The following is a 23,335-nucleotide window of genomic DNA, read 5'->3' on the forward strand; positions in this document are numbered from 1 at the left end:
TGACTTTTATCCAAAAGATAGGTAAAACAAATACTGGCAAGGATGTGAAGAAACTGGAACCCTCACACACTGTTTTGTGGGAATGTAAATTGTACAACCACTACTGAGAACAATTTGGAGGTTCCTCAAGAAACCAAAAATAGAGCTACAATATTACCCAGCAATCCCACAACTTGGTGTATACAACCATATAAAAGGAAATCAATATACTGAAGAGGTATCTATGCTCTTATCTTTGTTTCAGCACTGTTCACAATAGCCAAGATTTGGAAGCAACCTAAGTGTTCATCAACAGATAAATAGATAATGTGGGATTGCTGAAGCATGTGGTAGCTCCATTTTTAGTTTTACGAGGACCCTCCAAATTTTTCTCCATAGTGGTTGTACTAATTTAGATTCCCACCAACAGCGTATAAGGCTTCTATTTTTTTTTCACATCCTCACCAGCATTTGTTATTATCTGTCTTTTGGAGATAAGCCATTTTAACTGTGATGAGATGATATTTCATACTAGTTTTTATATGCATTTCTTGGATGATCAATGATGTTGAGCATCTTTTCATATATCCGTTTGCCATTTGTATTTCTTCTTGTGAGACATAGCTATTCAGATCTTTTCCTCATTTTTAATTGTACTATTAGATTTTTTCCTATGGAGTTGTTTGAGCTCCTTATATATTCTGCTTATTAATCCTTTGTCAGATGGATAGTTTGTAAATATTTTCTCCCATTCTGTGGGTTGCCTCTTTACTTTGTTGGTTATATCCTTTGCTGTTCAAAAGATTTTTATCTTGAAGTAGTCCCATTTGTTTATTTCTGTTTTTGTTGACTGTGTTTTTGATGTATTATCAAGAAATCTTTTACAAGTCCAATGTCTTGGACAGTTACCCCAGTGTTACCCTTAGAACTTTCATAGTTGGAGTGCTTATATTTAAGTCTTTAATTTGCTTTGATTTGATTTTTGTATGTGGTGAGAGATAGGAATCTACTCTCATTCTTCTACCTAAAGACATCCAGTTTTCTTAGCATTTATTAAAAGACTGTCCTTTTCCCAAAGTATGTTTTTGACACCTTTGTCAAAAATGAGCTCACTGCAGACGTCTGGATATGTTTCTGAGTTATCTATTCTTTTCCATTAGTCTATGTGTCTATTTGTATTGAGTACCGTGTTGTTTTGGCTACTATAACTCTGTAGGACAATTTGAGGTCAGGTACTGTCATTCTTCCAATTTTGTACTTTCTGCTCAGTATAGCTTTGGCTATTCTGTGTATTTTGTGGTTGCATCTAAATTTTAGGATTGCTTTTTTTATTTCTGTGAAGAATGTCATTAATATTTTGATAAGAATTACATTGAATCTGTAGATTCCTTTGGGAAGTATGAATATTTTAACAATATTTATTCTTCCAACTTATGAACATAGAATATTTTTCCATTTTTTGTTCTCTTCAATATCTTACTACTTTGTTTTACAGTTTTAATCGTAGAGATCTTTCACTTCTTTGGTTAATTTCTAGGTACGTAATTTTATTTACAGCTATTAAAATAAGATTACTTTTTATTTCTATTTCAGATTGTTCACTGTTGACATATAGAAAAGCTAGTGACTTTTGTGTGTTGCTTTTGTGTTCTGCCACTTTACTGAATTTGTTGATCAGTTCTAATTTTTTTTTGGTGGAATCCTTAAGTTTTTTCCAAATATAAGATCATATTATCTGTAAACAAGGACACATTTTTTTTTTTTTAATTTGGGTGTATTATATTGCTTTCTCTCATCTGATTTCTATAGCTAGGACTTCCAGTACTCTGTTGAATAACAGTTGTGATAGTGGGCATCCTTGTCCTGTTTCAGATCTTGGAGAAAAGGTTTTAATTTGTCCCCATTCTGTATAATACTAACTGTGGGTCTGTCATATATGGCTCCTGTTTTGTTGAGAAATGTCCCTTCTATCTCAGTTTTTTTAGAGTTTCCATCATGAAGCATTGCTGAATTTTATCAAATGCTATTTCAGCATCAATTGAAATGATCATATGATTTTTATCTTTCATTTCTTGACATGATGTATCACATTGATTTGCATATATTGAACCATCCTTGCATTGCTGGAATTAAACCCATTTGGTGATGATAAACAATCATTTAAATATAAATTTACATTCAGTTCAGTAATATTTTGTTGAGGATTTTTGCATCAATATTCATCAGATATATTGACCTGTAATTTATTTCTTTCTTTATTTGTATTTGTGTGGTTTATGTATCAATGTAATACTGAACTCTTAGAACTAGTTTGAAAGTATTCCCTCTACCTGTATTTTTTACAATAGTTTAAGTGGAATGCATATTACTTTTTCTCTATATGTTTGGTAGACTTCAGTAGTAAAGCCATCAGACCCAGTTATTTTTGGCTAAAATACTTTTTATTATGACTTTGATCTCATTACTTGTTATTTACGTTTATGTTTTCAATTTATTCATGGCTCAATCTTGGTAAGTTATATGTGCCTAGGAATTTATTGATTTATTCTATATTTTCCAATTCATTGGCATATAGTTGCTCATAGCAACTTTGTATTCCTTTGTATTTCTGCAGTACTGGTTGTAATGTCTCCCCTTTCATCTCTATTTTAGTTATTTGGGCATTTTGTCTTTTTTTCTCAGTTTGGCTCACATTTTGTATATTTTGTTTACCTTTTCAAAATGCCAGCTTTTTGTTTTATTGGTCTTTTATATTATTTTCTTCATTTTAATTTTATTTATTTTCACACTTACCTTCGTAATTATTGTCTTCTACTAATTTTGAGTTTAATTTGCTCTTCTTTTTCTACTTATTTAAGATGCATGATTAGGTTATGGATTTGAGCTGTTCTTCTCTTTTGATGTAGACACTTTTGGCTATAAACTACCCTATCAGTACTGCCTTCACTATATCTCATAGCTTTCAGAATGTCGTTTTTGTATTATAATTTGTTTCAAGAAATTTTAAAATTTACCTCTTAATCTTTTCATTGACCACTGATCATTCAGGAGCATATTGTTTAATTTCCATGTGTTACTATAGTTCCCAAAATTCCTGTTGCTATGGATTTCTGATTTTAGTTTATTTTGTTAAGAGAAGATATTTCTTATTATTTTATTTCTTAAAATGTGCTGTGGCCTAACATATGGTGTACTTTTGAGAATCATCCATGTGCTTAGGAGAATGTATATTCCACACTCGTTGAATGAAGTGTTCTGTCAAATATCTATTAGGTCCATTTGGTCCTATGTATTCACTTTACATATCAAGGTACTCCAGTGATGGGTGCATTATATTTGCAGGTGTTACATCCTCTTTCAGAATTGACCCTATATCATTATATAATGACCCTCTTTGTCTCTGTGGTTTTTCAGACAAAATATAATTTAAGTATAGCTTCTCCTGGTCTTTCTGGTTTTTCATTTTCATAGAATACCTTTTTTTAATTCCTTAAATATGTCATGCCACTTTCTTCTGACTTGTGAGGTTTCTACTGAAATGTCTGCTGCCAAATATATTGCAGCCCCATCATGTGGTATTTGTTCTTTTCTCTTACTGCTTTTAGAATCTTTTCTTTATCCTTAACCTTTTGGCATTTGCTTTTTAAATGCCTTGAGGTGGTCTTATTAGGGCTAAATCTGCTTGGTGTTCTACATCCTTTTTGTATTTGGTTATTTATCTCTTTCTCTAGGTTTGCAAAGTTGTTATTATCCCGTTGAATGAACTTTCCATCCCTCTCTCTCTCTAACTCCTATTTATGGCCAATAACTTAAATATGCTGTTTTGAGGCTATTTACCAAGGCATGAATTTTTTTTTCTTTTGTCTCCTCTAACTTTGTATTTTCAAATAGCCTGTCTCGAATCTCACTAATTCCTTTTCCTGCCTTGAAGAGGGACCCCAGTTTTTATGCCTAGCCTTAGAGAAGACTGGAACTGAGAGACAGGAGAACAGGGGAAGATCAGAGAAAATCTTTTGCTTCTGAAGCTACTTCTGAGGATTTAATTTGGGGGCATTGTTTTCTGAGCCCAACACCATATTAGAAATTAAATCTGGGAAAATTTTAAAACACAGGAATATACAAGCACGTCTTCCATTAATCATTAAAGCAATGACACCACATACAATGTAGCCTGAGAAAAACTCCCAATGCGCCCTCAGGAGAGAATTAGACTGAATCAGTCAAATAATATAATCATATAATAATGAAAATATTTTGACTCTGTGGGCCCTTTGAAAGGATATGGGGAGGGTGTCATTTTTCCCTAAACCAAATTTTAGAACTACTACTCTTAATGAACTAAATGTTACCTATCTTTTAAAAAACTAATCATGATATCTGGAGGTCTATGGAACAAAACGGAACTGGAGTGTGGCATGTAGTCAAAAAGATTTTATGTTCTATTGTCCCTCTATCTAGTCAGTGGTTTAGAGCTAGTGAAAAAATAGTGCCCACTAGAATTCCAGGCCTAACCCCTCAAGCCTAGACTACAAGGCTACATCACCTTGTCAGTATTTCTCTGATGTGGTCAGAATATCACCTCATTAGAATCAGTAAATAAACTACAGATAACTGAGCCCCAGTACAGATCAATTGAATCAGAATCTCAGGGGTGGAGCCAAGGAATCTGCTATTTTAATAAAATACCCAGGTCAGTCTGTTGCTCAATAAACCTAGAAACCACAGAAATAACCAAGTGTTCAGTTCACCCTGAAGTGGTACAATGCTCCATACCTTTATTTGCTCTCATTTGACCATGTGCCAAAAGACTCAGTACCTCTATAAAGGTTCGTCACTTTGGCTCAGATCTTATTATAGGGCTGTTCAGACTTTGCTACCTGAATGATATTCCTTTAGAAATTTCCTGTAGAAATTTTCTAAGAGGCCCTCTCTTATTGCCTTGCCCTCAACAATCTGATCTTTTATCCTGTTGAACTCCCACACTAAGTAAACACACATATCAATTCATTACTCTAAGAACTAGAGGTAGAAGATCTGAAATAGTTCAAAAATAAGGCAAATAGATGACTCCATAGCACTTGCAACTATGCAGGACCTTTAAACAAACACTTATGTCAGCAACATGGGCATACAGCATAATTTAGACAAGAATTAAGAATGGTCTTTCTAGATAGGCTTTATTATTATTTTAATTTTGAGTTTCATCAGCAAATTTTCCTGCACACTGAAATATAGTCTATAAAAGTGTTACACTTCCTCCAGCAAGCTATTTATTTGACCACTTGAGAGGGATGTAGGGAGGGCTTTTGGGTGGGAAATTTTTTTTCCCTCTAAAGTAACAAATCGTTTGGAGAATCAATCAATCAAATCTTCACTATCAGGAAACCATGCAACATTCTTTTTTCCCCAGCCCTTTCTCTTTAATCATCACACACTTTCAGTGATTCCTGTTGTGAAACACAAGATTCTAAAGCCCAATTAAATATGTGGTCAAATACAAAAATGCCCTCTTTATTTGAACACGGCTACTACATTAAATATAACAATGGGTGATTTATGTAGTGCCAATTGAAAAGTTTAAAGCATTATACACCATGGGGTTTTTTTAATAGTGTGGTTAAGCCTCACCACCTTAATGATTTAGGAAAAGAAAAACGACCTTACATGTAGGAGGGATAGGTGGCCACCTACACAGTGCTAATTAATTTGTGCCAAGAAGTCTTCTTGCTCTAGAAATATCACCCATAGTTATATGAAACTAACATGTGTGAAGTGACTTACAGTTTGCAGAACAAATTCAAATAACTATATTTAATTTTCCCAACAGTTCTGAAATAGTTAGGAAAGACATTATCATCTCTATTTTACATAAAAAACACTGATTCTAATATATACAAGGAAATTATTATATTTAAACCACCTAGTATGTGACAGTTATTATTCATACATTACTTAACATAATTCTCTCTCTAATCCTATTTTACAGAGAAGGAGAGTGAGGTTCAGAGAAGTTAAGAAACCTATCCAAGATAACACAGTTGATAAGTGGTAAAGCTGAGATTTGAACGCAGATTTGTGCCCTTATGATTTGAGTCAAAGCTCTTAACAATTTTGAAAAACAGATTCATTTTTATTAAACCAATAAAAGGTTTCCAACATGAATTTCCAGTGTGTTGTTTATAAGCACGATGAAATTAATCTGAAATATATTTTGTTTTTCAAACCAAGTGCTCAAGAAATTAAGCATGCCCTCAACTCCTGGGCCCAGCAATTAAATCTGACATGGCAAATACATATATGACACCATTATAAACGTATGGTCTGACGTTTTCTGTAAACTTTAACCTGTTTTCATTAACTCTTCTCATTTTGTTAGTCCATGTTTGCATCTTAATTTATATTATATGCCATCTATGAACATAAACATATTGCTTTTATGTTTTAATTTATATATTTATCTAATTCAGAAGGGTATTCTCCAGGGTTATCATTAATATCTCACATGGACGACTCAAGCCCTGCCCCCTTTTCACCCCCCACATACACACACAGAGTACCCTGGAAATAATATGGGGAACCCTATATCTTCTATATGTTCAGCTCAAGAGCTCAACATTAATTAAATCTTAATATCGATAATGTTGGGCTCATATTGCTATTAGTTCCTCAGTAATGGTCATTGATGCTGTCCTATAACCAATTCCTATTATCTGTCCCCCACCCCAATTGCTCCAAGACAGTGTTTTCAGTCCTCACCACCTTGCTGCATTATTAACTAACACTTCAATCACTTGCCACATCCCTGTGGAGGCAGACTTTCTGGGATGTGAGCATTATAGCTTGGATGATTTCTTCATTGCAGAACTACCTTTGGATGAGTGTCAAAGAGTCCATGCATTAAAAAAAAAACCTAAACCTATATTTGGTACACATGTTTTTATCTGATCCACTTTTGTGATTGACCTAGAACTATAATTTGGAGGCCACGTGGTTAAATGAATGAAATATTGGCTTTGGTGTCAAATTGACTGCATTTGAACATTGTTTGTCATTTACTACCATGGGAAACTTCTACTTATTTTCCCTGACTCTCTTCTTCCTCATTTATAAAATGAGTATAATAATAATAGCTGCCTTAAAAGTATGCTGTGACCATTAAATGAGACAATGCATATGAAATGTCTGGTATACAGTAAGTGGTTAAAAAAATAGATTTTCTTTTGCTTCTTCCTTTTTTTATTTTCATCTCACTTGCCCTGCTACTACTAAATTTCTGGTTTTGACCCCCATGAGAGCAAGAAAAATGAGTGATATATGTTGAGGAAACTTCTGATAGCTTCTGATTTGTACAAGGAAATAACCTATTTGGAAGTAATTGCCATGTTACCCATCTTAAAACAAATATGTAAATATTTAAATCTGAAACAAAAAACTCCATAAAAGCAATAATAGTCTACTGAACTTCATACAGCTAGATCCAGCAGTGAGGCATATATTGTTAGTTGCTTTTGCCAGTACTGGTGGTGAAATAGCCACACTCTCACCTGTTCATTCTCATCAATTACCGTACAGAGTTTGCAGGACAGCTGGTGGCAGAGAAGACAGGACTACTGCCTATAACTGTGTAATAGAATAATGCTGCCTGGCCCATTTTGGGAAAGTATCATGCTTTCACGATTCTCATGCTTTAATACATGGAATAAATGGCTACAGACTCCTCAAAAACCTGGTATATCTGCCAGAAGCACTTTTTGGACATCATAAACTTAGAGAGTTTTTCACATGCATAACCAAATTACATTTGGAAAGTGAGCAAATGGATAGGATTTTCTGATGACTGTCTCCCCAGAGGACAACATGACAATTTCCTTATAAGCTAGATGGAAACAGAGAAATTCATCTTTATGTCTTTATATCCTAAATTCTTATTTGAAGCAAAAGAGAAAGGATGTATTTTAAATGATACTTTGCCTTCATTTACACATCTGCAAAATTTCTTTAGAAAATCCACAGTAACATAATTTTGGTAGATCAATCACACTTTTTTAAAAATTTAAGATGGGGTTTCATTATATTTCCCAGGCTTGTCTCCAACAACTGGGCTCAATCCATCCTCCTGCCTCAGCCTCCTGAGTGGTTGGGATTACATGTGCATGCCACCATGCCCAGCAATCACATTTCTATTAAAGTCATAATTGCTGTGGAAAAGTGAATATATCTTTCTACAGACCTTACTTAGTATTTCAATACAGTCATCAAAATTTCTTGAGAGGTACATCAATGGTATCTGGAACTGTGTCATGAATAAAGAGACTATGGGTAATGAAAGGACTTTATACCTTAGCTACTTCTTAGGCCCCCTTCAAAACTCTTGTTGAAATTTAATTGCCATTGTGACAATATTAAGAGGTGAGACTATTAAGATGAATCAGACCATGAGGTCTCCACTCTCATGAATAGACTAATGTTGATAACGCAGTAGTGAGTTTGGTATTGCTAGAGTGGGTTTGGCCCTCTCTTCCTTGCTCTCTCTCACTCCCTTGTGCTTCCACTTTTTGTCATGGGATGCCACAGCAAGAAGGTCCTTGCCAGAAACCAGCTCCTTGATATTGGACTTTCCATCCTCTAAAACTGTGAAAAATACATTTCTTTTGTTTATAGATTACCCAGTCTCAAGTATTACGTTATAGCAGCAGAAGATGGACTAAAACAGCTGCTTTGCCAACTAGGTTACTTTTTGGCAAATCTTCAACCTTCATTACACATGTTTCCCTCCCCAAAGCTGTTATTTAAATGAAGTAAAGAAAAAGGCATATACTTTATTACTGAATTTTCAATGCTCGGTGGATGATTGAGTTAGCCTGACAGCTTTTTGCAAAAAGGTAGGTTTTGAGATAGCTTTCTTTAACTTTGAAATTTGAATGTCTTCAAATATTTATTTATGGGTAAAACTTCTTGAATTATCTGATTGATCTCTATCTCTAAGGGGTCTAATTGGTACTTTATATTTCTATTTCTGCCAAATATGAGCCCTAGTTTTGATTTAAAATATGAACTACAAAATGCCAAATTTTTTTCTTTATTTCCACTTTGATAACTGTTCTTCCCATAGAATGGCATCTCCTTTTCTGCCCATGTATATTGTATCCATTTCTCAAAACACAGCTGAAGTTTTAATCCCACATAAACTGAGTCACAACTACTTTAAACCACAATTATAGTTCCTTCTTCTGAATTTCTATTGCAGTCTTAGCTTATACCATGCAGCTAATGGTCTGTGTCTATTTTTTATACAATTATACAATTTTTCAATAATTTTATAGATGTTACTTTGCCTCCCAAGAGAATTAGAACATTCCCTGAAATCAATATGGATTGAGTATTTAACTTTTTTAGTAAAATCAACACTTAACACACTAGTGAATGCATGCAGTAGGAATTCAATAAATATGGACTATTTGCACAAGAGAAAACAAGTTACAAACAAAATATGAGGTAATATCCATAAATTATACACTTCATGGCTTTGGAAAATTCTTAGTGCCATGGTCATTGTCATTGTCCCCAGCAATTTGGTTCCTATATTACACCGTACTCTTATGTAATCCAATTAAGATGATATCTTACCAAACAGCTATTTCTAGGTAAAAACAGTTTATTATTATAATAATTGGATAAGAACAAAAGACATTCCTCAGGCTTTGTTGCTATTATCAGGAAAAAAATATGCAACCTATTATACTGAAACTATTTATCTAAATGTGATTCGCCAACTATTAGCAGGCATTAACCCAAGTTGCAATTTCCTCTCTGATACGACAAGAAGTAAAAGAGCTTTAGCACTCCACAGCAATAATATTGCTAATAATACTGTTATTTTTACATGAGGACAAGGTGCATAATAAACTGAAGCAAGAATAGAAACAGAATCTGGGGAATCAAGAGATTACTTAATAGTGAACCATGCTAGGCAAGTGAACAGATTCTTCTAGAAAATGTGTTGGAAACATGCCACTTTCTTGTATAGATGGAGAAAACACACTCTGACAGGAAGATGTGAACTTGGAGACCCCAAAGGTCACTTCTATATGAGTTGTGTTGATTTGCAATAGTGACCATTCCTTTACATTAGTACTTTGTACTTATGCATTATTCTCTCTCTCTCTCTCACACACAAATACACAGACACCACATATCTAAAAATTGAAGCACATGATGTCTGAGTCTGTTATATTTCCTTAAGAGAAAAGAAATATACATTACTGTTGAACTTTAGCAGCATATGCTAATATTGAAAATAAGGAAGACACAATCTCCCAGGTCTAGCCTGCAGAGCATAAATTTTATGTAAATTTAGGCAGGTTTGCCAAGTTTATGGCTTTGTCCTGGAGCAACGTTAGTTATCTTGGATGATGGAATGGTTGTTGTAATTTCAGAGCAATTAATCTGTAGATCAATGGCAGAAAAGAAAGCTGGGAAAGTACACTTGCTTAAAGTAAGGGAGGTGGATGAAATTTAGGCAGGACAAACAGAAAGTTCCCTAGCCAAAAAAGTTAAAAGGCCAAATCTGAGCTAATATTTATTAATTTATGATAACTGTTATGCCATTTATTCTGACCCTCCCAACTTGAGAGAAACTTCCAGAGCTGTATTACAGGAAATACACACACACACACACACACACACACACACACACACACACAGAGACAGAGAGGGAGACAGAGACAGAGACAGAAAGAGAGTTTATAAACTAATAGGCAAGACGAAGGATATAACTGCAACGTGAGAGGCTAAAAAATAATGTCACAATGATTCTTAGAGGAGTTCTTGTTTCATCTTCACAGATAGAAAAGCAATTTAGCCCCCAAACTTTTGTTCCCCATCAAGTTAATAATATGCATCCCCAAACTGGAAGTTTAAATTACAATTTTAGGCACAGTCCTCTGCTGAATGCGTTTCCAGATTTGAGGAGACTTGACAACTACCTTGTATAAACTAAAACTTCATAAATAACTCTTTAAAAAATATCACGCTTCCATGATTCTTCTAAATCTTTCTTGAAACGATTTGTCTTTCCAACTGCCCTGCATCAGAATTATTGTAGTGAATGGCTTTACCATCCATCTACTACTGTGCAAACACCAGTCCCACATTTAAGTTCAAAGGCGTGTCGCAGATTCATCCCCACCCCTCCCCACTCCTTTTCTCCCTCCCTTCCTTAGCAACTGGTAACCCCAGAAAGATAACTCCAAATCTAGAAAGAAGCAGTTGGTCCCTGGCTTCATTCGAGTTGCCAAGCCTCTAAGGCAGAAGCAGGAGTCATTTCTCCAGACCGAGCTGGCCTGTTCAGCGGGTTATCTCCACCACCTCAGGAAAGCTATCCTGATCAAATTTCTGCATGGCTTGTATTGAAAACGTGTAAGTACAAAACCGAGTACAACTGTTTAATTTTGAAGGCAAAGTCAGTTTGAATTGCTTTATTGTATAACTGGGACAGGGATGAGTGGATTGGAGGAAATGTGGGAGGAAATCAGAGACAAAAACTTGAAGGATATAAATTTAGTTACGAAGAATACTGGATTTAAGAGTGGCAACTTTGAAGTGTAATTTTGAAAGAAAATTTGCAAAGCCCTAGTCTAAACAGTGGGGTTTAAACATGAGGAAATTCTTACTCTAGGGTGTGGTGCTGGTTGAATGAAAGGAATTTTTAACAAAATTTGGTGTGAGTGTTGAATGATACCTCAAGAAGAGAAACTTGTGTTTGTTAACATAACTAACTTTTCTTTGACTTCTGTGAAGAAAAATATATTTTACTTTGGAAGACATACCAGAACAATATTGCCAGAATCTGAATGCCAGGATTAGTGAATCATAGATCCTAGAGAGAATTGAAAAAGCTGGTATTTTCTATTATATGCTTACTATTGAGTTATGTGCGTCTTCTAAGTTTCCTTGCTGCCTTGTGGAGGTGGGGAAATGAGGAAATAGGTCACTGAGTAGTCATGAAGGGTAATCTTGTAGCCTAGTACTAAAGAAGCCACCTGGGAAGAGGCCAGTGCACTGAGCAAGTATTTGGCTACACATAGGGGAGAGGGCACTCCCTTTTTCCCTGGTATATTTCAGTGAGCTCAGTCAATTACATATTTTACCTATTTTCTGGTCACTGCATTTTCATTTTTATTAGCTGTTTGATTTCTTTTTTTGCAAGCCTTGGAGGGCACGCCCCTTCACCCTTGGTAGTAGCTGTGGACAAAAATGGGAACCAGGAGCTGCACTTCGATATGCCCCTGCAATGTCTGAGTTCCAAGCCGGAGGATGACACAGAGCCCTGGGGTCTACCTCAAGTACTGCTGAGACCTTCCGTCAATGTGCTGACTGATCTGGCTAGCGAGCAACCGGAGTGCCCCTCTGAGAGAACAGGATCCTGCATTCCTGTTCATAGTTTGAGAGCTCTTAGACACCCCTATGGGCCACCACCTGCTGTTGCAGAAGAGTCCCTAGCAACAGCAGAAGTAAATAGCTCTGATGCACTGGCAGGCTGGAGGCAGGAGGGACAGGATGCTATTAATGTGTCCTGGGAAGTCTCTGGCGGCCCTCCTGCACTGATAGTAGGGGGCACAAAGGTCAACAATGAGGGCACTGAGAGAGGGAGTAATAATGCAAGGTTGTACGTGGCTTTGCCACGAGGTAAAGGGTTCTGTTCACCCAGGGGCCCACAAGTGAGAGGCCCTTCACATATTACCACCCTTAGATCAGGGATAGTAATGGAGGTGCCTCCCAGAAATACACGAATAGCCTGCAGAGGAAAGCTGGCTCATGTTTCTTTCCCACTCAGGGACCCATGCCACCCCATGCATAATTGGCCAAGGCCTATCCCGTTGTCTTCCAGTACTCCAGGTTTACCTCCTTGCTCTACTGCTCATTGTTTCATCCCTCCTCGACCTCCGATTTTCAATCCATTTATTGCTATGCTTCTTCCTTTTGCTCCTCCTCCAATATTTCATCCTCCACTGCCTTCTTATTTTGTCCATTTCCATTCTGGGGGAATGCCAGCTCCTGCATCACCCAACAGAGAGCACAGCTGATGGCAAAAAGGAAGGATGAAAAAAGGGTTGTGGAAAGAGGTGAGAGGTGAAAGTTATTCATATATGCTTTTATATTTGAAACCTCGTACCCGTCCACACTCTGTTTAGCACGAATGTGCCCTGTTTGAAGCCTCGTACTCTCCCACACTCTGTTAAGCACTAATGTGCCCTACATACTGGAGATTCAATAAAGATTGTAAACTTTGAAATGTTGTAAATTATTTTTCAAAATACCACCGCAGGAACCAAAGCCTTGGATTTTGTATTTTATCTTTAAGTAATTAAAGCAGAAACAACCCTGTCAGTGTTTTCTAAATAGCTTAGTTAAATGACTGTTACTATTTTCTACTGAGTTGTCTTGTAGTGTGACTGGGGAAGGGTGGTTAGGTTCTTCCTAGGCCAAGGCTAGATTGGGGAATCTCTATTTACCCAAGACTCTAAGGGGTGCTCAGAACTGGATGGCTTAATTAAGAAAAGGTTCATAAAGGCAGCCCAAAGTCCAGATAATAGAGAAAAATGAACAAATGGTAAAAGAAGCCAGATGAGATTGAGGTGAGAGTAATAGAGTCAACATTTAGCAGTCACAGGCAGAACCAAGTTGAAAAGTCAGGAAAGTAGGAGGAGGGAAGATGGAAGCATATTCTTAGACCACTGCTTCAACACGAACTGGTGTTTGTGTTTCAACTTTTCCTTGTTGCTAATTACATAGTATATATAGCTCTGGCTCAATAAGAGTTCAAAATCAAGGTGGAACGGGACTGATCCTTTCACCCTTTGTCTCAACAAAGAGCTTACTATATGTGTTAGTCCATTCCCACACTGCTAATAAAGACATACTCAAGACTGGGTAATTTATAAAGAAAAGAGGTTTAATTGACTTACAGTTCCACGTGGCTGGGAGGCCTCAGGAAAATTACAATTAGGGCAGAACGGGAAGCAAACACGTACTTCTTTACATGGCAGCAGGAAAGAAAAGTGCAGAGTGAAGGTCGGGGAGGCACTTATAAAACTGACAGATCTTGTGAGAACTCACTCATTATCACGAGAACAGCATAAAGATAACTGCCCCCATGATTCAATTACCTCCCAGTGGATCCTTCCCAAGACAGACACATGGGGACTATGGGAACTACTATTCAAGATGAGATTTGGGTGAGAACACAGCCAAACCATATCACTATATGCTCAAAACTTTGAAGTGCAAATGAAAATACTTTACTCACATGGAAATATTTTTCTCAGATACTGCTGTGTTTGTATTCCTCATAATTTGTTACAGCACCCCATTATAATGATGGTTCTGAGAGATTATCAAAATGTTCAGATGGGAGCTTTTAAAATTTCAAGTAACAAAAATAAGAATGCAGCATGCAGTGTGAAAGGATGTACATTTTGACAGCTGTATAACAATTCACTATATAGTAAATGACCTAAAACATAGTGCCATTGTACATGAACAACCAGTCAACTAGAAATGTCTGAAGAGGATGTTTCTTCAAATAAGCATTTTTAATATTCTGTGCTGATACTGTAGGTGATTTAACCAGTTAGACAGAGGTTGAAAAAACCTGCCAGAGACAAAAACTAATAATGAATTTTTAGCACCAACAAAGAGTCATTTCTACTCTGGTGAGAAGGACACATAGATTCATTAAGTTTCTTTTTTTGTTAGAAAAAATAATAAGTCATTCTAAATGTACAGGTGGTATTCTAAGGTTTAGCAGGAATATCTAGATAGTGCCTGATAGAATTCCTCTCACCCCATGTATTTCCTGAAACTGGCATGATTCCACCAATTCACTCTGGTGGATTGAACAGAAGTATTCAGCACATCTTTGTACAGCTGCTCATGATAAGGTAGCTTAGTCCTAGTGTACTAAATATTTATTGAATTTTAATCCTTATGAACAGAGAAGTAGGTCATCAAAATATCTTTGGAGCCAGATGTTTAAAGATGTTTGGAGAAGAAATCAAGTCATCATGTCAATGGTAGTGCTACGTCCCTAGAGAGTTGCCGAAAGGTGTAATTGACAGCAGGACAGGATTCGTTTTCCTGCTCAAAGGAAGTAAGTAGCTCAGATCAACGCTCAGAAAAACTTAACTTACAATTAATTAAAGAAATCCATGACGAATTGACTAGAACAAGCAAGTGACATCAATACAATTGGCTCCTTTTCAACTCTCTTTTCTCTTTCCTCACCCTGTGTGTGTTTTTTTAAAATATATTCTATGTCATGTCTAAACACTGAATACCAATAGTAAGCAATAATGAATACCTATTAGCAAATTGAGACACCAAAGTTTTATTTATACCTCTGAGGTGCAGGATAAATATGTTTTCTTTAGTTTATGAAGAGTTCTGTGCCTATATAACCAGTTTCAATGGATGCAAGCATGAAATAAGCCTGGAATCCTGCTATTAAATGCAAATGTAATGCAAATATTTTTGTTTATACATGGCTTCTGCATGGAAATACTGTATTACTTTGTTATCACACGTGACAGTATCCTGAATGACAGCAAAACATCTGTTTTTAAACAAACAAGTCACTTTAAAGTTGCTTTTAAAAATTATTCTGGTAGAATGTGATCCATATTAATCCTAAACCATAACATGATATTCATTTTGGAAAGCACTCATAAAGTAACGTATTCAACACTCTTGAATATATATTATTTATTTTTATTCTCTGTGGCTTAAACAGATTCTAGTCACAAAAGAGAAAGACGAACATCAACAAAGTAGTCCTTTCTTCTGGTAATAATGATAACGGGTTAAGTATTTCCTATTTGAAGCTATAATCATTGTCACAAGAAGATTCATGTTATACTGTTTATTATTTATAGTTCTCATTATATTCCTTGTCACAAGACTGTAGCATCAGAATTTTAATGTCCTATATATTCTCTAGAAGATAATAATAAACTCTACAACACTGACCTTTTACATGTCTACAGTATGATTCATTAGCCATTTCTATTTTTCACTGTTTACAACTTCTGTAGCATGGGTGCAAAAGGTACACATACAGCCAATGAAAGTGCAGAATACTGAAAAGGTTGAAGTTCAAAGTTATGAAATATTTAAAGTTTATAGTCTTTCATAAACTAGAATGCCATTAACATTATGCCTCATTCTTCTGAGAATTATTACAACAAAAAAACTAAACAGGACCAAATTATTTATTTTCACTGGAGTCTTAAGGTTGAAATCACAGTGCTATCTTTCTCCACCATGAAACAAGAGGCTCACTGTGAGGTTGTCACTAAATAACTGGGTAGCATATATATAATGGGAGAGAAGAAAATCATTCCATAACTATTATGTAGTACTATAACAATGGCTGTGCATTATTCATTGTTACTGAGAGATAATTTTTAAAGTCCCTAAATAATGGGCTATGTAAAATGACCCTATTTCAAGACAAATGAGCCAAAGACAGAGTCAAAATACATTTTATACAGGTAAAAAACATAATGTCAGGTCAAAGGCTAATTTCATAGCTACCACAAAACCTTAAATGTCTTCTTTATAATGAGATGGATTGAGTGATATTCCCATAGAAAGATAAGGAGATAAGACTGAATTAAGTAAAACAGTTCATCTTTTTCTCTTTGGTGATATTACTTGTTGTCTTATAATAATAATGTATAGCATTTATCAAATCAAGTCTAGATTTGAGAAGTTAGAGAAATTGTGCTTCATCATGCAATCTTTCTCTTAAGTGCTTGAGAAGGTGCTACTCTTGCTAAGCAATGATTAAATAAATGCACTTTCTCACCCACCTTTGAGGACTTTACTGTCATTCAGAAAAACTTTCCAGTGTTTGCATTTCTCAAAAACAAAACCTCTCAGTTAAACTTACTTTTATGAAAGTGACTTGGCTATTTCTTTTTGGGAATGAAAGGGTGTGCTGTATTATTTTATACAGGTAAACTATATTTTTCCTCAACTCTGAAAATTCCCTTCCTCATGTAAAATAAAACAATATAAATAAAGCCCATAAATGCATCAATCCTGCAACAAAGGACTTTATCCATCTAATCATGCTTGATCATAAAATTTGCTTGGAAAATTATATTTGTAACTGATTCATCAAACACCTCGATTATAAAAACTGTGACTCAGAGGTAAAGTAGCACAGGGAGTATGGGGGAATTGATGGATGGTGTTTGCACATGTGACTAAGAGAAGAACAGATGGAGAAAGACTGAAGATTAAAAATAGAGGGGGTAGGGACACAGTCAGTTGAGAAGATACAAAATTCTTTAGAACAGGAAGCAGCTGCAAATTGGAAATACTATGGGAAAAATAATAAATTTGGATATGGCAGAATATAATCCAGAGGAAAAAGGGTGAGGTGGTTTGAAAAAAGGTAGTGTTACGTATTAAATGTTTCATGACAGAAAAATCTATGTGCAAAAGCCACAGATTTGAGGGCGTGGGTATGAGGTGATTAGAGAAATATTATCCAGTCTTCTTAAAAGTGAATTCATCACCACTGCTTCATTCCTTCCTATAAATATCTCTCCTTAGATAGCAGTCAATCTCACATTCCCTATGCCAAACTGGAAACACTTTCTGGTTTAGGTTTCATTAATCCACCAAACAAGCCTAGACAAACACACACATCATCATCCAGGTTAACTTCGTTAGTGATGTGGGTATGCAATGAATTGGGCTCAAACAAGAACATGTTTTCCTTAAAGTTCTCAAATATACCAGATCTTCATTTTTTAAATTTAAACTTTAATAACTTTCCTCTGGTGAGGTACACTGATGATTTTCTAATTTTGTCTTTTATTCCTCCCCACAAAATTATAATTTCTTAGGTAGAATTGCTGACATTATTTAAGCACACTTTATCCAGAAAACAAGTAATCTATTATGTTCACCAGGGGAATATTCATACCTACTTTTGGTAAAAAATTCATTTTATTAATCCTCATTGATACTTGATAGCTAATTAGCAATGCATTCTATAATAAATAAGTGAAGGCAGTATTTAATGATCTAAATAAAAGGTTGATTATCTATAAATAGAGTAGTTTTAAAAATGTATTAGTAATTAGTCACATCTGGAGAAAAATAGTCCAACATAATGTTTCATAGTTTAAAACTACCTATGAGATAGTCTATAAAGATCATCAGTAAAACCATGGATAATTCCATGTCTAGAAAACAATACGAGTTTAAAAATAATCTCCTTAGGGTTTATATGAACTGTTACAGCTTCAGTACTAGATATTTTCACAAATCAGTTGCAATTTGTATGCATCCCAAAGTGTCCAAGTTTATAATTAGTTAATGTTGCTAACCTTACGAGTAGAATGAACCCATGAACATGTCATTTCAAAACAGTGTAAAAGCTCATTTCTCCTTTATTCATTGTATATGAAGTGAAGTTATATAAGGAAAGTGGTAATTACAATGCCTAAATGTTGTTCTTTATACTTAACTTGATGTTATTCTTTTAACATGGCCAGCAATGGAGGCTGCAAAGGAAAATCAACCCTTGACTGAAAACTGGTAAAAAGTCATTCAATTTTGAGTCTTAGGCTTTTCTAGCCAAAACAAACAAGCAAACATAACAAAGTATAAAGCAAGGAATCTATGGGCTTTAAAATTATTTATTCAATCTGCCTTTATTAAATGTAAAATACATTCAATAAATACTCTCCCTAGGGTGCAATAGAAAATTAAAATGAAATAAACAACTGTGGAAGTAACTGATTACTAACAGAAAATTAATTTTTTACCAGTAACAGAAGGTATACTCTTTATGGATCAGTGGGTTCTCATATGCTAATGAGTCTTTATTTAGAATTTCCACCTCTTCTGTTGGTCTGATAGGTCCTCAATTTACAGATAGAAAAACTGAGACTTCGAAGATTTAGTGATTTGACTAAAAACAAAATGTTACTATGTGGTGGAATCAGAATCTTCTCGTTAAACTACATTTTAAAATGCATTTTAAATATATTAAAGATATATGTACATGGTAAGAGGAAACTCTCCATTAATACAAGAAGACAATATAAGAACTAGATAAATATTGATGTAGTCTTGACCTTTCTTTTTACAAAAATAAATCACGTAAGAACATACTATTTTCTAAAATTGTGCCAAATTGCCATAAACAGATTGAAGAGCAAATGGCAAACTGAGGGAAAAGTTGCAATGTATTTAGAAAAAGGTTTAAATATTCTTAATATATAAATTATTTACTGAGTCAATAAGAAAAGTTATATATCTCTATAGAAAAATGAATTAATAACACAAAAGATAATTTACAAAATAAGAAATAAAAATAACCAATAAACACATAAGTTGATAAATGAAAATTAAATTAATAAACACAATTTCTTATCTATCAAAATGGAAAAGTTTATTTCATGTAATTACGTTTATTGTTAGAAAAGATTTAGGCAAATGAGTGCTTTCATATACTATCTGTGAGAGAAAAAATAGTAGAACTTCTATTGAGAGCAAGTTGAAACAAACACCTTAAAATTGTAATATTTTTTATCTAAAAATTCCACTTGTTGGAGTTTAGTCTGAGGAAATAATCATGGATATCAATAGAGGTTTAGATACAATATGTTAGTCTTAGCTTACAATATGCCTATTATGACAGCAAAAAGGTCAGGAGTAAACTAAATATTCCTAAACAGATAATGGTCTAATTAAAATTGTGGTAAAATCAGATAATAGAATACCTAATGTCACCATCAGAACAATAACAGACAGATACAATTTTAAAAAATGAAACCTTCTACATACATTTTAAGTAAAAAATGTTTGAAAAGAGTCTGGAAATATTCAGTTTTCTTCTTTTTACTTATCTATATTTTTAAAGTTCTATAATAATAATTTTTACTATTTCAATTAAACTTTAGAGTTGTGATAAAAAGGAGATAATAATATATAAAGTCTAATGTATCTTTCAGCTTTACATTTTAATGATTTCAATATTTCAAATAGAAACAATTAAGTTACAATAGAAAAAAATGCTATAGATATTGTATATCCATAATTATAAATAAATGAGCACCCAGAAAAAGTGAAAATAAATCAGGTGTGATGAGAGTAGCTACAGAAGTCTATGTCAAAAAGTTTATGTAAGACAAACTGAGCAGCACCATACAATTGCAAACTTTTATTTCTTTATGCTTGGCAAAATGAGGGCAAGGACTTGATATTTAGTTTTACACCTGTGTTCACAGGCATTGAGCATCAATAGATTATGGCTGGCCAGGACAGGCTAGGAACCAGGAATCTGAGCAAAAAAAAATGGAATCTGGGCTGTACCACAGTGGTTGCACAGTTAGTACTCTGCACAATGTTGCCTAGAGGTACAAATGGGGGCTGAAATTAAGCTTATACTCTGCTTGCTAAGCAGTGTACCCGAGGGAGGGCAAATTTTTCTAATTTATCTGCCCAGAGTGAGTGCCTTTTTCTAATTTCTCCACAGAAACCGTAGATACTAATTTTCTCTCAGGTTAATAACCAATGACTCCAAACACCTTTATATCCAATAAGACTGTAAAATTGTTAAAGATTATAATGCTAGTTTAAAAAAAAAAAAACCACATTTTCAGGGTTTATAGAATTAAAGCGTAATTGCCATTCAACAGGCCCAGCAAATGATCAAAGACTAGCAGGTTCTCACCTGTAAATTACCTGCTAAAAGCTACCATTAGACGTGGAAAATGGATTCGTATGAAAAAGTAAATTAAAAATAAAATCGATAAGAGGCAGTTGCTTTAATGATATTTCTACAAAGGAAAAAACCCATAAAGCATCTCTCCTGCACCTGTATAACAAACACTTTAATAGAAATAATATAAAAGTATAGCCAGAACCCTGAAACCCAAGCACCAGGGTAGCATTTTAAATATACTTTGGAAAATTACTGCTCTAACTTATACTATTAAAATATTAAAAGTAATAACAATGAAATTTACAATAAGCTTTCAATATAATAAGCCTGCGAATATAGAGTAAATATAATTCTTATAATATCTATCCTTTAAAACATATGTTGAAATCAGATGTAATTATATTAATGAGGTACTTCCCATGAGCAAAATAATTTTGCTCCCTGAATACATTAATACGCCCTTTTTTTCCCTGTATTTATTTTCTCTTTATTTTTTAAGGGTGAGATAGCACTGGAGTCCTTAAATGGAAATTTATCATGCAATTCAGCTGTATTCACATTTCTAGTGAAGAAGCTTATTTAACAATTTCTTAGAAGACGTCTCTTGGGTTTAGCTGTAGGCAGGAAATGATGTATAATTAGGGCTTTTATGTAGAATTAACAAACAATCTTGTAAGTTCATTACTTTTTAATATTTGCGTCAGTCTTCTAAAGCAGATTAAGAGCAACTATAATTTCCATATGCAAGATTTGGTAACTATAAAGCTCAGAAAATGTTCACTTAAATCAAAACCATGCTACAGTACTGTGTCTTCAATTTATTTTCTCCTCACATTCCCTTTCAGTCTACCCACACCCTCGACAACATAGATTTTGGCAAATTTTATTTTAAATGAACCAAACTGGCATTTTGGTTTGGCCTACCCTGCTCACTAATAAAATGGAACAAAATTTACTCAATATTTTGTCTTGTCACTGATTCTCATGAAAAATAAATATTCATGATATCTTATTTTTTCTAACACAATAAAAGAATGTTATAAATAAGACCTTTTAAAGTTAAAATTGGTTAGTTCCGAAATACTGGCTTTGAGGAAGCTATGGTAAAAGATGATGATAACAACTATGGAAAATAGCTAACTTAAACAACATTGATATATTGTATTTACATTTTTAAAAAAATTTCCTAGACAAACCTACTTACATGCTACTTAAGTTGCATTTTCTACACACCCTTGCTATGTAGTACATGTATTTTTAAACTGTTTTGTGTCTATTAGATGAATCTCGGTATATACACAGATGCATTCAAAGAACAGAAGAAAGAACACTGGCTAAAGGATTGAGGAAAAAAAAGAACAACATATAGTAAGGTAGGAAAGACAGGCTAGTTCAGACTGTTGAAAGACTTGTGGGCATACAAACTTAGGATTTTATTCTAAGTGCAAGTCCAAAGTTATAGTTGTAGGAACAGCCTTTACTTACCTTACTATTTAGAACCAAGCCTGAGTGATGTCCCTATGTGTGAATAGTGAAGCCATGTGAACTCCCTTCTAAGTCTCCATGTACAGCCCACAATATAAACGCTGTACAGTGTGGCTTTCTAGTCTTATATATTATTTGACCACTAAGTAGAAACTACCCAGTACATTTTATTTGAAATGTAACAACAAATATATAAATTCTGAAAATTGAATATACTAATATTGTTTGTTGTGCCCTTACAAATACTAAAAACAAACATTTATTTGATCATTACGGTTGTTTCTTTCTGAAACAGGACACTAAAAACATAAAATATATATATATATACTGAAACTCAGAGAGACTCTCTGGATTCATAACCAAGCATCTCCAGTATCTATAGAGACTATCCACCATCCATCACTAGGTTGTTTGGCTACCAACATACAATCATATCTTAGGTTGAGATAATTGTAAAATGAAGCATGTAGGCCTTATATAATTTCGAGATGCTAGAGAGCAAAGTTTCCCTTGCTCTATGTGTTTGATTCTTCAAAATTATACATACAGGTGGCCTAATATTTCTCTCATTAAATACTCTTTTGTTGATTTTAGCCCATTAGTACAGTCTATGCTACTTGAAAAATGTTCACTTCAAGATAGTAACATACTTTTGTCCTTATATCGAGTTAAGGAATGAAGTTTAAATATTTTTTGAAAATCATTGATAACAGGAAATGTGGAATTGGTTTAAGGCAGAGCCTTAACCCATTCTCCTAGATAAATTCTTCAATTAATCAGTATGATCAGGTATCTGGCCATTTAATTGGCTATGAATGCACTCAATTGCACAATAGTTATTTTCCTCAATAAGTGGGTCATGAAATATCTTGTTCAAATACATTTATTATTCATCCTATGAATATGGCATTTCCTCTTTTAAAAATGTATTGAAATTTTCACTCAGGATAATGATTAATGTCTTGTAGAGGAGAAGTAAAAGCCTTCATATTTCTATAATTGTCTCCTTAAGCTATGTACATGCCTGTGTGTTATACAGAAGAGGAAAGTGCATATATTATAATTGCATTATTAATTGACAAGGTGAGCAGAAAGTAAGCATAAATATAAAATGTTAGGCAC

The 23,335-nt window shown here is 34.3% G+C and overlaps 1 protein-coding gene across 1 annotated transcript; it reads left to right on the forward strand.

Moving 5' to 3' along the window:
* Positions 1-11,297: 11,297 nt before the first annotated feature.
* On the forward strand, positions 11,298-13,236 carry PRR32 (proline rich 32). Its single transcript, XM_012001217.1, has 2 exons — positions 11,298-11,397; positions 12,188-13,236. Exons 1-2 carry the CDS (start codon positions 11,378-11,380, stop codon positions 13,062-13,064), a joined length of 897 nt encoding a protein of 298 aa, XP_011856607.1. The 5' UTR covers positions 11,298-11,377; the 3' UTR covers positions 13,065-13,236.
* The last annotated feature ends 10,099 nt before the right edge of the window (positions 13,237-23,335 follow it).

The sequence above is a fragment of the Mandrillus leucophaeus genome, unplaced genomic scaffold (assembly GCF_000951045.1).
Source record: "Mandrillus leucophaeus isolate KB7577 unplaced genomic scaffold, Mleu.le_1.0 Scaffold1175, whole genome shotgun sequence".
NCBI lineage: Eukaryota > Metazoa > Chordata > Mammalia > Primates > Cercopithecidae > Mandrillus > Mandrillus leucophaeus.